General features: G+C 42.1%; 1 protein-coding gene across 1 annotated transcript; it reads right to left on the bottom strand.

The window, feature by feature from the left end:
* Positions 1-235: 235 nt before the first annotated feature.
* On the bottom strand, positions 236-15,051 carry ctcf (CCCTC-binding factor (zinc finger protein)). The gene is given in 19 exon segments (XM_042496453.1): positions 236-2,256; positions 2,822-3,061; positions 3,165-3,297; positions 3,404-3,586; positions 3,948-4,108; positions 4,919-5,068; positions 5,946-6,066; positions 6,371-6,424; positions 6,427-6,506; positions 6,639-6,689; positions 6,692-6,808; positions 7,350-7,512; positions 7,610-7,822; positions 8,730-8,909; positions 9,021-9,140; positions 10,094-10,239; positions 10,367-10,547; positions 11,760-11,791; positions 14,930-15,051. Coding segments are annotated over 17 exon segments (2,529 nt in total). The 5' UTR covers positions 10,536-10,547; positions 11,760-11,791; positions 14,930-15,051; the 3' UTR covers positions 236-2,008.
* Between the last annotated feature and the right edge of the window lie 319 nt (positions 15,052-15,370).

The raw sequence follows: 15,370 nt of genomic DNA, 5'->3' as shown, positions 1-15,370 counted from the left end.
GCAAAAAAAAAAAGTACAAAAACAAGAAATAAACCAAAAGTGCTGAAAATTAAAATTCTTCTGTAAAATAAATCTTTATATATAATTCTGCTGATTATATGTAATGTAAAATATATTATACATATACTTAAAAACTAATTTTCAGGTCATTTGTTGTCATCTTTTTTTAAACTAAATTTTTACACTATTTTATAAAATTAAATAGTTTTCTGATAGTTTAGATTTTTTTTGTGTGATAATTTTCTGATAATACATCCCGCATTTTTCACTAATATCTTGCAATTTGAGGGATATTTCTTGTTAATTTGGCCATTGCCCCTATATTGTGAAAAGAAATCAAACTAATTTGCACAGGTTTCAAAGGGTTAAATAGCTTATGAAAGGCATCTGAATGCAACATGAGAAGACTGACGTCTATCTAGGTGTCACAGGGTTAACTATGACATATCTGCCGTCACTGACAGGTAGGAGAAAATACACATCAGTACCAAACTATGTTGGCGCTGGGACACTTAATAAGCAGCTTTCTCAGATTTTCATTTGTGAGCTGAGAAGAAGTTTCCATTAGAACAAGGCTGGCTGCTGGGCGTGTGGAGGTCCAACAGAAGAACTAGAAAACTGAAACAAAGTAATTATTACGAGGGCTGCCCCTTGAAAGTCGGAGGCTCGAATCAGTCGGGGACCCTCAGCTGACTGAGATTGCTTCAAGTCGAGCAGTCGTTTTTTCTGCGCAGTGTACTTCTGGGGAAGTTTTGGACCCCAGATTTAGCTGCGGAGTGAGTGCTCTTGACTTTCCAGCTACTCTTTGCAGCTGCAGACATGCAGGCAGCGGCACGGACGGAGAGACGGACCGCACCGCGAGTCTAAAAGGTGGTGAAATTACAGCTCACAGCTAGTTAATACGACAGGCTCTGGCTTCTGTTGATATCTAGTGTCTGCAAAAAAAAAATAGTATATTTACAACCCATCATTAGTGCCGTGTTTGTTTACTATATTGAATGAATGCAGCTGTCATACTGAACGTCCCGCGGAGCCCCGTTCACACTTTGCACGGAAAACAGACCAAATCATCGAATATTCGTATGAAAAAGACGAATCAGATTCGACTGACATAATTCTGAGTTGGGTACAGCCCTAATTATTACTGACTTCAGTTCAGTTGAATGTTTCTTGCCTGTGCCCATTTACTCATGAATATGCAAGAACCCCTCCGTTAACTTCCTTCTATGAAAGCCTCAATGTACAAACACCACAACATGGACCATCACAGGCTGAGGAGGAAAATCGGACTTTGGGGGTAAAAAAAAAAAAAGTCTGAGACCAAGTGCTATCTCAGAGACAAACTCAAGTACCATGTACTACGCTTCATTAGGAAAAACTACATTTAGATCTATATATACACATAGAAAGGCTTGGAATTTGCCGAATCAGCATAGTTGCAGGAACAGCAAGCGGGACAGCAGAAAATCAAAGTCAAAGAGGATCATATAATGTCTCCTTTTGGCAGATCAACGTAGAGAGGAGCTGAACGTTAGCTGCAGCGTGTGTGGGTAGAGGGTGACACAGGATGTGGCTTTGAGTCAGAAACAAGTAGCAAAATACACAATGATTCATTCAGAAGACATTCAAACAGAAAATAAGCTTTTAAGAGCAGAGAGCAGTCTGTCGTTAGCTTGGACGATATCTGGATATGATGTGGGCAGGTATGTGCAGTGGGATCTGCTGTGTGTGTGTGTGTGTGTGTGTGTGTGTGTGTGTGTGTGTGACCCACAGACATCAGTATGCATTAATGTACATGGATGTAAAGTTACTGTGTGTACGTATTTACATGCAGCTTCCCTTCTTCGTGCGTGGCTGTTTTCGCAGCCACGCAAATGGGGGCAAAATGGCTGCCATGACAAGCTCACACAGATGGAACATGAGGGTGAAGGCCGAGGATGTGGAAATGTTTGTGTGTATTTGCCAACTGTACTCATAGTCCAGCTACATGTGTGCGGCTGTGTTGTGTTCACCGGTCCATCATGCTGAGGATCATCTCTGGCGTCAGATCTCCGTTGGCGGCGGCCGCCGCTGTTTCCTCATTCACGGCCAGCTCAACAGTCTCCACCCCCTCCCCGTCTAGCCCCACCCCCTCCACGGTCAGGGCCACACCCTGCTCCAGAGACGTGGCTGCAGCAGCGTCGCCATCCTCCTTCTTCACTATGATGTTCTCCACTGCTCCGGTGCTCTCGTCCTCCACCTGAATGATGGCAGCGGCTACAAAACACAACAACAAAGACACACTTTCACGCAAACTTTTGAAATCCAGGTTCCAGAGTGACGTTTTTTTTAAAAAGCAACCCCTGCTGTCGCCGTGTAAACTAGAAATGCGCGTACACTGTGAGGACGGTGACGCCACAGCCACACTTCGAGCTACAAAGTTACACCGCAGACTGCTGGCCTGGGACGATACTACAGTTTTCTGTTGTTTTTGCAGATCCATGTACACGTGGACCGTTCTCAAAATGCTATCATATGAGTGCTGATTTTTTTTTTTTTAAACACAAAGGAAAGACTTTTCCGTTTTAGTAGGGCTGTTCTCGTGTTAACGTGGCTGAGGATTACTAGTTTTACAGTTCTCTGGCATATGCAGTAAAAACTCTCATACGGCGACTTAAGCTGCTGACTGACGCTTCGCTGTAGAAAAACTGTCTGTGTATATTTGGCATGACGCCCCCCGGACTGATGTTGGTTAAAACATTAACTCAATGGAAGTATAAAATCATGTTCATGTATGATATTTCTTAAAGCTTGATTTTGAAAAGCGCATTTTCTGTCTCACCAGAGGCAGTCGCCTTGGAAGCCACCCTGACTGATTTGCTGGGTGTTGGAGGCTTCGGGGCGTTCTTCGGGGGTCTGCCTCGTTTCCTCTTGACCGGCGGCTCGTCAGGGGCGGGTACTGGGATGGCGGCAGGGGCCTGGTCCAGTTCGATGCTTTCTGGCTCCTCCTCTTCCTGTAGCAGCGCGGCTTCGTCTTCACCATCACCCTCCTCATCCTCGTCAGGTTCAACGTGATCCTCGTCTGCGTGACACAGAGAAACAACAAAGACAGACATCAAGAAAACTTACTACAACACAACAAACACAACATCATAACCCGCTTGGATATAATGTAAATATCTCACCACTGTCATCATCATCTCTCCTGCTCCTCATCTTCCTCTTCCTCCCTCTCCTGCCTTTCTTCTGGGCCGGAGCTCCATTCTCCGCTTCTTCCACCTCACCGCTGCAGTTCTCAGCGTGGCGAGCCATGGTGTTCTACAAGAACAATGTCAGATAGTCTGATGACTTTTCTCACTCATTAGTCGTTAGCCCACCTGTGAATTCACTTGAGCTAAGTAACAGAGAGAAAGAGAGTCGTTACCCTTCGAGTAAAGGTCTTGCTACATTTGGGGCAGACAAAGGCGGTGGGGACAAAGTTGGGGTCGTGGTAGCGTTTGAAGTGCATGTCCAGTAGCTGCTTCTGTCTGAAGGTCTTCTCACACTGGCTGCAGGCGTACGGTTTCTCTCCAGTGTGGGTTCGACGATGCATGACCATGTGACGCTCCTGGAGCCGGCACAGTTAAGAGCCACAGTTAAAGACAGAACTAAATTGCCATTTAATTCACTTTTTTTTGCTATGGTTGCAGGAACACCCTGTGGAAAGCAATGTCCATCTGCCCGTGGTTCTGCACATCACTATGGTCCACAGTGAAATATGTTAAATACTGGCTGGATGTTGTCATGGTCTCCAAAGGATGAGTCTGGGAGATATAATGACTATGATATAATGATATAAATATCAATATATTTTCATTTATATCATTTATGTGGGCTGACCCATACCTGATATCCAAATGAAATTCCTAATTTGTTATGAGTAAGATACCCCGACATATCACTACACACAGATATCTGGGTGCACACACCTGGCGGCAGCAGTAGTCACACATGTCGCATTTGAACCTCTTCTCATTCTTATGAGACTTCTGATGCTGGATCAGAGCGTAGCGCTCGTGGAAAACGGCGTCGCAGTAACGACACTTCTTTCCAGTCTCAATGAATGAGTGCTGCTTACGAAGATGGACACCTGGAGATGCACACGGATGACAAAAGAAAACATATTAGGGGAAAAAAACACTATAGCAAAGTTAACAATTATTCTGTTGGATGAGGCCTAGTTCACACTACACAACTTTAAACCAGATTTTCTGCTTGGACACTGTTTTTGGAGCTCCCTGATAAAAGTCCCAAATCAGAAGCAAATCGGTGCTTGAGCACTATGTGTGAACTGTCCAAAGATGCAAGCTGAGAGTGTATTTGCAAAAAAAAAAAAATACATATATCAGTTTGAGCATCAGATATCTTGTCTTTGTACTGCTTTCATTTGAATATAGGTCATAACAGCTTAGCAAATCATTGTATTGTGTTTATATTTGCATTTTACCCGGTGTCCCAAGTTTTTTGGAATCAGGGTTTGTATCTGGACCAGTCAGAGGCATTATTGGTAAGCTACAGCCAATGACAGCTCAAGGCAAGCAGTGCCGCAACACTGTCCGCTGGCGTGTGTGGGTTTGAGAGGAAGAGTGAGAGAGAGGGGAAACAAAGGTCAACAGTGGACTATTGCAAGCATTGTTATTGTAAGTTATTAGCTGCAGGTCAACCCCGTATTTGGGTTTCACCTGCACATCATGATATACTCATTGTGGATTCCTCATGACGATAGATCTTGTAGTGTGTGACCTCCTGCTGGTCAGTCATATAGTGTGAAAACCTTGACGACTTCAACACTCCTGATTACAAAATGTGCAGCGTGAACAGAACAGCGAGTTGATGACTTTCAAAGTAATGTAGTGTGAACTTTGCTAAGTTACACAGTGTTTGTGTGTGTTTTTGTTACCCAAGTCACTCTTGCGTGCGATGACGGTGTCACAGTGCGGACAGTGGAATTTGGCCACGTTCTCTGTGTGTTTCTGCAGAATGTGCATCTTCATGGTTCCACTCTGGGTGAACCGGGCATGGCAGATGTAGCACTCATAAGGTTTCTCGCCTGTAGAAAGGATTTAGAGTGTATACAGGTTAATGACTGTTCTCATAATCCTAAGAGGCAACAATAGGGTAGGAGGTATGAAACTGTCACAAAGAGCGGTTCAAACAATCATTCCTCCTCCTCTGCACTGAACTCACTTGCAAATCCATCCTCACTTTTTGCACACTTATTTGCACATTCTTTTCGTTTTAATTGCTTTTTATTTTTTTTGGCTTTTTGTTTGTTTGTTTGTTCTCTCCTCATACTGTACATATCTCTATTATTATTATTTTTATTCTATTCTATTATATTTTATCCTATGTTAAGTGCCTTCCTTTGTATATGTATTTGCATTATTTTGCCTTTTTAACAAATATTTTACTCAGTTGCTGCTCTCTTATTTGCTGCTGTAACAAAACAATTTCCGTCACAGGATTAATAAGGTAATAAGGTATTTCTATTTCTATTTCTAAACACGTTGTATTAGTGCTAGGCCGTATATCAGTATGACTTTTCCACGATATTTTGATCAAACTGCCCTGCACTACAATGCATGAATAACCCCCAAAGTCTAAATTTTAATGAACATGCATCCATTTGTAAATCAGCGAAAATGATGGTTCTGAAATTGGTTGCACTGACAGTGAAGCGGGACGGGGGCAGCAAAAGGTTGAATTATCTCCTGTTTTTTCTGACTGGAATATATTATATTGTAAGGGAGCGAGAGTACAACCCCTTTGGTGAGAAAACTCCCAAGCTCTATGAGGTTTCCCCAAAAATAAAAAACAAACAAACAAAAGCAATACTGTTCATTTATCTCTGAAAACTGACCTCTGCCACTCTGTCCTCCTCCACTGCTTCAAAATGTGTAGAAAAGTTAAGCAGGTGCCATTTTTACCTGAGTGTGTCCTCATGTGTCTCTTCAGCTTGTACGTGTCTCTGCTGGCGTAGCTGCAGAGACTGCACTGGAATGGACGCTCACCGGTGTGCGAACGAATGTGACGCTTTAGTTTGCTCACCTACACAACATCCAAACACACAGACTCAAATATCAGAACACTAAAGCAAAAAATTTATCAGCGACTTTAAAGGCACAGCCTTTGTTAACTATTTCAAACTCAGAGCTGTTGTATCTACTGTCTGAAACAGTGTGGATTCACTTTTTAACTTCCTCCCTCCAGAGCTGCCAACGAGACAGCTGTGAATTTATCCTTCACTCGTCTTCACTCCTGAATAAGTTAATGTTGACGAGTATAAGTGCAGCAAATGTAGTACATTAAACTTTGTAAAACTTCAAGGAGACAAAGCGTGAGCGTGTATTACCTCCACACTGGCGTAGTCACACATGGAGCATTTGAAGGGTTTCTCGTGTGTGTGTGTTTGTAGCGACGATGACGAACCAACTCTCCGCTAGTCACAAAAGCCATATCACAGTCTGTGCACTTGTGTGGACGAGTTCCTGCAGAAAAAAAAAAAAAAAAAAAGATACACGTGTAAGCTACCCTTCAATGGTAAAGAAAACCCATTTTCCTGTATCCTCTTGAACTTACACTACTTTTTTAAGAGTCTAGTGAAAATGTGTGGTATATACCAGTGTGTGTGTTGAGATGGTTTCTTAGCAGAGTGACCGTCCTGAAGGCTCTCCACACAGGTGACATTTGTGAGGTCTCTCGTCTGTGTGGCTCTTCATGTGTCTGTCCAGGTTGGAACGTCGAGGGCAAGTGTAGCTACACAGCTCGCACTGAAACGTCTTCTTCACTCCTAACAAACAACAACGACATACACACACCTCACATTAAATCACAGTCCTATAGCTATGTAAAAAAACAATGACATACTGAGCATCGTTTCTGAAGCATCACTGAACTGAAAACTTCAATAACTGATTATATACTGAATATAGTCTTGCCAGCATCATATATATAATATATTGAACCAATATTACATACACCTATTTTCAGTGATCATCAAGTCTCTTCTGTGGTGGAATTAACATCATATTATCATATTATGCAAACCTTTATCATGATGGCCCACCAGCAGATGGAGACACAGAATACATTGCTTTTCAGTGTATGTAATATTGATTCAATATATTACTTCAACTTAGGGTTGATGTTTTGTACATGCTTACTTTGTCAATGACACACACACACCAGTTTGTGATAGTGACACAAATTAGTATGTTGGCCGAGTTTGATATTTAATTCTAAAGCCAATATCTGCCGATACTGTGACGTGCCGATATTATCGTGCATCCCTGCCCATATTGTCCCAAGTCCAGCCAGCAGCAGTGTCTCACCTTTCTTCTTGATCTTGGTGGGTTTTGGTGGTTTCATGTTGCCCACCACTTTCTCAGCATTGACCTCCGACAGAAGGCCCTCCTGCTGTTCCTCTTCAAAGTCATAGACACTGACATCCATGTCTTTATCGCCTTCGGCATAACGCAGACGGCTCTTTTTACCCTGGACAAACAGAAAGTCATTAGACTTCATCATCAGCTGATGAATTAAAGACAAATTTAACGATAACAGAGAGACTGACACACCACAGTTATTTTACCTTCTTGGTCTTCTTAATGGCTCCAGATGGGGGTTGATAGTCTGGGTCTTTGGCCCAGTTTGGGTCGTCAGTCGGGGGTGGGATGGGTTCATCCTCTCCTTCTTCCAGCAGCTGGTTTCCCACCTCCTCATCCTCCTCCTCTCCAGGGTGGGCTTCTCCTCCCTCTTCCTGCTCCACTGTCTCCACCTCCCCATTAGCACCGACCTTTACTACCTACACATCAAATACTTTCACTGGTAAGTCAATTCGTCACTGAAGACAAGTTACTGCATCTGGTTTTGTTCTGCAGGAGCTGGTGTTAAAGGGAAATGATGTTCCTGGTGCAGTTATGAGCAGGTCATCTACTTACCTGTAAAACATGGGTGTACATTTAAATTATCTTGAGCTGAGCCTAATGTTTGCTCTTGGAACAGAATTTGATGGATTGCTATCATCTTAAAGCTGATGCAGATCAAATGCCCATTAGGGGTGGGCGAAAAATATCACAATATTTTAGGGTGTTTTTGCAATAACGATATTCCTGACAAGATGACAAAAATAGAGAGAATATTTTACAATTAATTTCAACAGCATAGTTGTATATGTCAACATAAATGTAGACTGCCTTCAAATATTCAGTAAAAACTGAACAAAAATTATCTTAGTTCTTTAGTTTGTTAACAACCACAGTAACTCAGAGTGAGATTCAGGGTCTGTATAAAATATAAATATATCAACAAATTAAAATCAATCAAAAATTGCACCTCAAAACATTGTCTTCAATCTATAAATAATGACTGAGTTGTTTTCTCCACCTGGACCTGTTCGTGCTGCTATATCTCCTCCATCCTTGTTGCTGTACTGTGTGACACTTAGTGTTGATGATCAGACACTCTGCACACACCCACATTTATTTAACAGGCTGGTATGTAACAATGACTATTGCACACTCATATGCATCGCTTTTTTGTTGTGCAGCGAGCGTCACCTAGCTTTACATTAGGACAGGCTTATGACAAAATTACCCGATGACACTGATTACTTTGTGTGCACAGCAAGAGAGGAGTGGTAGAGAGACGCTGTGCTGCTCTGAGCTGCTGACGTTTAAGTGAAAGCCCTGCCAACGAGTCTGTTTGTGTACCTGAAAGCCCTCCGGCAGCGGCAGGGTGTGGCAGATGACTGGGTCTCCGTCCTTTGGCATAGCAGTGGTGTCTACAAAGGTGCCCTGCTGCAGGGCCTCCACGGTGGTGGCAGAAACAGGCACCTGGACCAGCTGGAGCTCCCCAAGTCCCAGAGCTGCCTGCTCCTCCATATTTACCACCTGACAACACAGAGACCTGAGGTCAGCACACATGTTCACGAAATCTACAGGTTATCTATAAAAAAAAAAAACCCAAAACAAGACCACAAACGGCTTTAAAAGAGCACCTACCTGTAGTGTGATTATTTGAGTCTGGTCCACAGTTGTTACAGTTGCTTGGTGAGCGGCACCCGCTACCCCTCCAACAACACCCACAGTTGCAGATGATCCGCCCACTGCAGCATCTATCACCTGCAAATCAACTTCATGTTAATGGTCTGCTACAGTAAATTTTTGGGAAACCAAGAATTCATCCTCAGTTCTGTCTGAAATCATTTTTAAAACTAGAGTGACATCAGCACAAAGGAAACTTTGTTGTGAGACCAAAGCTGTGTATCAGTGCACTTTTTTTTTTAAATATACCTTTTCTTTGATTTAAACAAAAAAGGAAATCATCAGGTGTAAAGCCACTAACACTGACACTGTCCATACAGACAAATAAACAAAATTACAAAAAATACAGACAAATACATAAACAAATGAACCAGACCATATACACAAAATCAAAATAATAATAATATTAATAATCTAAAAAAGGACCCTTGGGTCCAAGTGCAGCAGATCACCATGGGTAGTTACAGTAATGCTCGGCGACAACCAAACAACTGCACACTCACAACGTTTTTTTTTTTTTTAAGGATTTTGGCAGTATCACAGTGCAACACAGCACCTCTTAATGACTGGTTTGGGCGTTTTACGTAAGTATATAGCAGTCCATTGCATACATCACTGTCAGGAGCACACACATTACAAAAACATCCCAAAGTCGTCTTGTATATAATTAAGACCTTGAATATTGTATAGCCAGCTCGGGGCCACAAGACAGCCATAAAGTGCGCCGAAAACAACTTTTACTATACAAACTGCCCTGAAGGCATGTGAGTTATAGGCCCACTGAAGATCCGCAGCAATATTCTCAGCTATGCATGGCATGGCAGTACACAGAAAGTTCACATCATTCAAGAAATCTACAGCAGTACACCTGTTCATTCAGTACACCTCCTAGCACAAGTTTGCAGTACAACTTTGACCTAAAATCTGTTCTATATGGTTTAATAAATTCATTCCAACAGTTTTCAAATAAGGCTTTCTACAGTCTCAATTCAAAGGTTAATTTTTCCACAACAAAGTGAGAGTGAGCTTACCTCAGTTTTCATCTGCAACAGGGTGGGATCCAGTGAGTCCATAACCATCATTTCAACCCCTGCTCCACCTTCCACACCCACTCCCACCCCAGCCTCCATCAACTGCTGCTGGGCCTGGGTGGCTGCAACCATTCCTTCCCCATGACCTGCAACACAACATCATTTGGAATAAAATATTCACAAAAACATGCAATACTTGCACCATTAATCTACTACTTTGTGTTCTTGTTAAATAATGACTTTGGGAAAATTTGATGTTCAATTAACACGTACCTTGTTCCAGGACGACTCCAGCTTGTCCCTCTACCACACCCCCGGCCTCTGCAGCTTGCTGGAGGAGGTCAGCCACCATGGCATCCTGGCTGTGAACGGCCTGGATGGAGGGGAAGTCTTTGGAAGGGACCTCCACCACCCCTACACCCTCTGTTGGCCCTCCGTCCATGCTGGGTAGGAACTGAAATATGGCGATGTGGAAACAGATATTATCTAGCAGTGTGATACATAACCCCTGAAGTTCTTTGCATCCTTGGTTCACGTTGATGCTCAGCAGGGTTAAACTCCGGAAATTAAAAGGTTTACATTGACCACAATTTCAGAGAAAAATCTACTTTTCCGGAAAAAAGAGCCGCAGTGAGTTGGCTGAGTTCAGCTGCCCTGAATCTGGGTCTCTTTAATTTTCATCCCTGGTTGCCTACATGGCTAGCTACTGACTTGTAACCCAACAGAAAGGGGAAACTGCTGTTTGATGGGATGTCTGTGGCAAGCAGGGTTGGAAATCAGCACTAACCACCAGCCAAATTTTGGTAAAATATTTAAGTGGCTGCTAGATTTGTTCTTCTCACCAGACAAAGAAATACAATGGTAATTTATTGAGTGGCCGGTACATTTTTGAGTCCACGTACCACAGTGGCAGGTAGACAAAAAAAATGAATTTCCAACCCTGCTGGCAATTGGGACATATTTCAAACACCCTGTTATTAGAGCACGACCAATGCTGGAGTTTTTGGGCAGATACCGGGGAGTAAAAAAATCCATAAATACATGCAATGAAATTATCCCTCAGGCCTCCAATATGGTTACCAAATACTTGTGACAGAGATAAGATATGATAGCAGGACATTTTACGATCTAAACATGAACCTTTGTTGTCAAAATGACATCAGTGCACTGAAACAATAAACTTCATATGAAATTATATTATTCTAAACTACTTTAAGCATCTTTTTATGCAATATGTTCTGTTAAAAATAAATTTGTCATATTGTGCATATTGGACAACTAACCAGATACCAATATATCTGTGATGGGCCAATACTGGCTGATAAAATCATCTGACCGATACGTTGGTCGGGCTCTATCCATTATTCTAAAATTGTTGGCACTTATCACTACTACTGTTACCTGGAATAGAAATGAGAAATCAAGTGTTTTCATGATTTCTGCAGCCTGCAGTGTTGTGATGCTCTCCTGCTGAAAGCCCTGAACTTTGCTGAATCAAATGTCTGCTAGCTGACTGTCCCTGCCAACCTGAGAGGGGGGAAGAGGGAAATGTTACACAGCTGCACGTAGACACGGAGATGTTTCTTTCACATACAGACACGGGGACGTCAGCAGCCTACACATCTCTGGCAATATTAACCGTTCAGTTCAAGACACTTGCGCTCACCTGAGGCTTCACTCTGCTACCTGATTGTAAACCTGCAAGAGGGGAGGGGGAATAAATCATCACAGTGCGAAGGGCAGATACAGTCAGTCTGCTACTGAGTGCTTCTATGACAGCTCCTTTCCTTTTATTCTCTCAGCTCAGCAGCCGAGAACGCCCCAGTTTTGGAGTATATTATCAAGATCAAGTGATTAAGTGAAGTGGTGAACAAGGTCACCCAACACACAGATGTGTTTAATTTTCAGCTTGATGTGACTGTCAGTGCAGCTCGATTAAACTGTTGGGGAGATTCTTTCCAAAGTAGAGTAAAAGTAAAACAGCTTTTTGCCTCACTTTGCATCTAGAAGCAGCTGCAGTGTCCATGACACAGATTTGACAGGCTGGTGAAAACACGTGGGCTCAAATAATGGTCTATATGATTTAAGCGTGTAAAATGCTCTTCTGAATAATTTGTAAGCCTGTAAAATAATTCCTGTAAACAGCTAGAAACATTTGTAAAACTTCTATCAACACTGAGGTTACACAATAAAACTCAAAGAGACATCTACTGTCCAGTCAGCAGGACTCAACCTCTGCGCTACATGGAGGCCACCTTTGCTCTGGCCACTAGCAAGCAAAGCGTTTGGAAACATCAATTCAAAGTAGGGAACTACGTGACACTCACTACAACTTTGCATGATACTTTCTGCCTTAAATGCTGAAAGTATTAGTAGTATATGCCAAACGTTTTAACTGAAATCTCTGTGCATATGTAACTTTTATTAATTATTATATTGGGGGAGGATTCACACTAGAGCTGGGACAATATATTGGCCAATAAGCAACAAGAAATTGTAACAGAGAAATACCAAACTTGTTTTGAAGTAATTTAGAAATCATTTGTCTACTGAGAGCACTGTCAAGTTCTCTTTTTTAACTGGAAAAATGACCCAACAAAAAATCTGAAGACCCTGTACGAAAATCAGTTTGTTTATTTTAAAAAATCCTAGTTTGTAAAGTAGGTATCTATGAACAGTATTGAAGTATTAAGTACAATTTTTGTAGTAGTAAAATACTCAAGTAGCATATACAGTTCCTCAGATTTGTATCTTAGTACAGTACTTGAGTAAATGTACTACATTCCAGCACTTGTCAGAAGAGGGATACACAGAAACTGAAATTACAATAATTGGGATAATTGCACTGTGTATAGCAGTATTTCTTTAGCCCTGAAATTAAATAATCCAGTCATGAGATTTATTCTAAGACATCATCTAAACTTGACTAAATGATATTCATGCAGTCTTTAAATGTTCCTCAAATGTAAAATGTATTTTTTCTTGCACTGGACAACAATTTGTTGCCTGTGAAAACAAGACATTTTTCTCGTATCTAGGTAAGTGTGCTCTTGACCATTCTTAAAATGTTCTCTTATTTAAGAGGACAGCAAAAATAAGAAAAAACATTGTTGAATCCCAAAAATCAATGGGCACCAACAAAATAATGACAAATCATTCATATGAGCAAAAATAAAATAAAATTCACCACACCCCGAAGAAGGCGCAAACCAATAAGGGTTGGTGTATTTTTAATCTTTCTAGCCCACATAAATTAAAGGCCTTTGTGTCTTTATAACCATCCTGAGTGCCTGGATCTTTTATACCACTGTTTTATTGGTTATAGGTTCCTCTATTAATATACATATAAAATGTTTTTTTGCATGAGGCCCAGTGATCCCTTTGACCTTGTCTGCATCATCTCCCAGTTTATAGTGACATGACTCATATTTACATGAATAACCAAAGTACGTAGTAAGATGGTCTCTGAGTGTATGTGATCCAGATGATGTCAAATGGTCAGCTGTAATCATTCTTAAAAACATCACAACTGCATTTTGGCCTTAACAGGTTAAATGCAAAAGACTTTGTTCATGTAAACTGTGTGTATTACTGAAAGGAGTGCAGCAGCTGCATAGCCATGTTAGTGACATTACCTAACATCTGTTTGTTTGCAGGTTTCCATGTCCACTTGTTTTTATGTGGCTAAATGGTGGAAGCTGTGGAGGCTCTGGTATGGGCCTTCAGAGATCCTTCATAACGTTACAACAAATTTACCACAACATGGCAATGGTCCTGAGCGCCCGGCCGGGTAGCTGTCGCCTCCTTGCACAGCATTTATATAGCGGTATTTTTGTAGCTCTCCAAGCCGAATCGTAGAGGGAGCTCTCTGCTATAATATATATCTGTGGCTATGATGCTCTAGGTGGGCTTAGAATAGAGACAAGCGGGCGACGGGTGCAACAACAACTGCCAATGCCGACCACAGCACGATGACAGGGGGAAAAAGAAGAGAAATGCAATACTCGACAACGGAACATGGCAGATTTTGGGATACCACACGCCGATTATTTGGTTTTAGTGTATCAGTGGCTCTGATTTTGCTGTGAATGCCTCGTCATTGTTTTCCGCGGTGGCCTTAGGGGTATCCGTGTGTATATTTCGCTAGCAAGATCTAATGACAGCAGATGCGACAACAACCAGTTAAACTGGATACTGCATTTAATTTACTTTGGAGGACTCTTGCGACACTTTCAGACGTAAAGTTAGTAAAGGCACTGGGTGGGGATGGGCCTAGACTCCGAGCTGTTAGCTGTTTGGCTAGTTGCTAAATTGATTTCTTCGTATTAAAGCTCTAGTTTACGGTTATATAACCGAGTAGCGTCAGTTGGCTAAACTGCGAGTGTTTGTGTGCGCACTTATTTCAGCGATGTCGTCGTTTACATAGGACAGTTTGTCGGTTTTACACTTGTCGTTTTAATAATGCAAACAAGCTAACATTAGCTCAGGGCGATAACTTAAACCCGCCAGTTTCCATGTCGTCAAGGCTGTAAAGACTGGAAACAAAGAGGCGAGAAAATGGACGCCTTGGCCTAAACTCTCCAACCAAATCCTCCAAGTACTCGTAACTTAACCTCGACGATATTCCCACATATACGTGTAAAATACAGCCCGCTGTGTGTACATTTATTCCAACTTCGGATATTTAAACGTATTTTGACGGGTTTTTCGATAACGATAGAGGGAGACAAACACTCTCCGACGAGCTGCCCGGACCCAGAGCCCCATCGTGACACCTAGAGGCCGATTAAAGATCCTGCAAACTCCCCCCTTATCAGAAAAGTAGTGATACTTTACCTCTTTTTTGTGTGTTTCTCCTCCCGTTCAACTCGACCGAAAGCAGAGAGTCTGTGCTACAAAGTTTAACAGGCTGATAAGAAATGCAGGCTTCTTCGCAGTTTGTTTTAATCCCTCTCCCGCTTTAGCAGAGTAGCCTCTGCCACAAAATGGCAGTTGGGAGCTCAGTGCGCCTGTGCGGCCGCTGGGGGGTGGTGTCGAAGCTGCTGCACTCACCCTGATTGGCCAGGAGGGGCGCCCCGTTGGAATACATTGAAGCCCATTTATCTCAATGTTAGGAAGAGGGCTCCTTTCAGGACCCTCGGAGATATGAGCTTTCCTATAATAAATAACCCCAGATCATGTATTTTCTCATGTAATGTTACACATGCATTTTGACTTGACATCCACTAATTATGTTTTTTTTTTATTCGCACCATAAAAGTAAAATAGATTCAAACA

This window comes from Plectropomus leopardus, chromosome 11 (genome assembly GCF_008729295.1).
Source record: "Plectropomus leopardus isolate mb chromosome 11, YSFRI_Pleo_2.0, whole genome shotgun sequence".
NCBI classification, from domain to species: domain Eukaryota; kingdom Metazoa; phylum Chordata; class Actinopteri; order Perciformes; family Serranidae; genus Plectropomus; species Plectropomus leopardus.
Note: the sequence above shows the minus strand (reverse complement) of the source record. Positions and strands in the feature narration are given on the sequence as shown.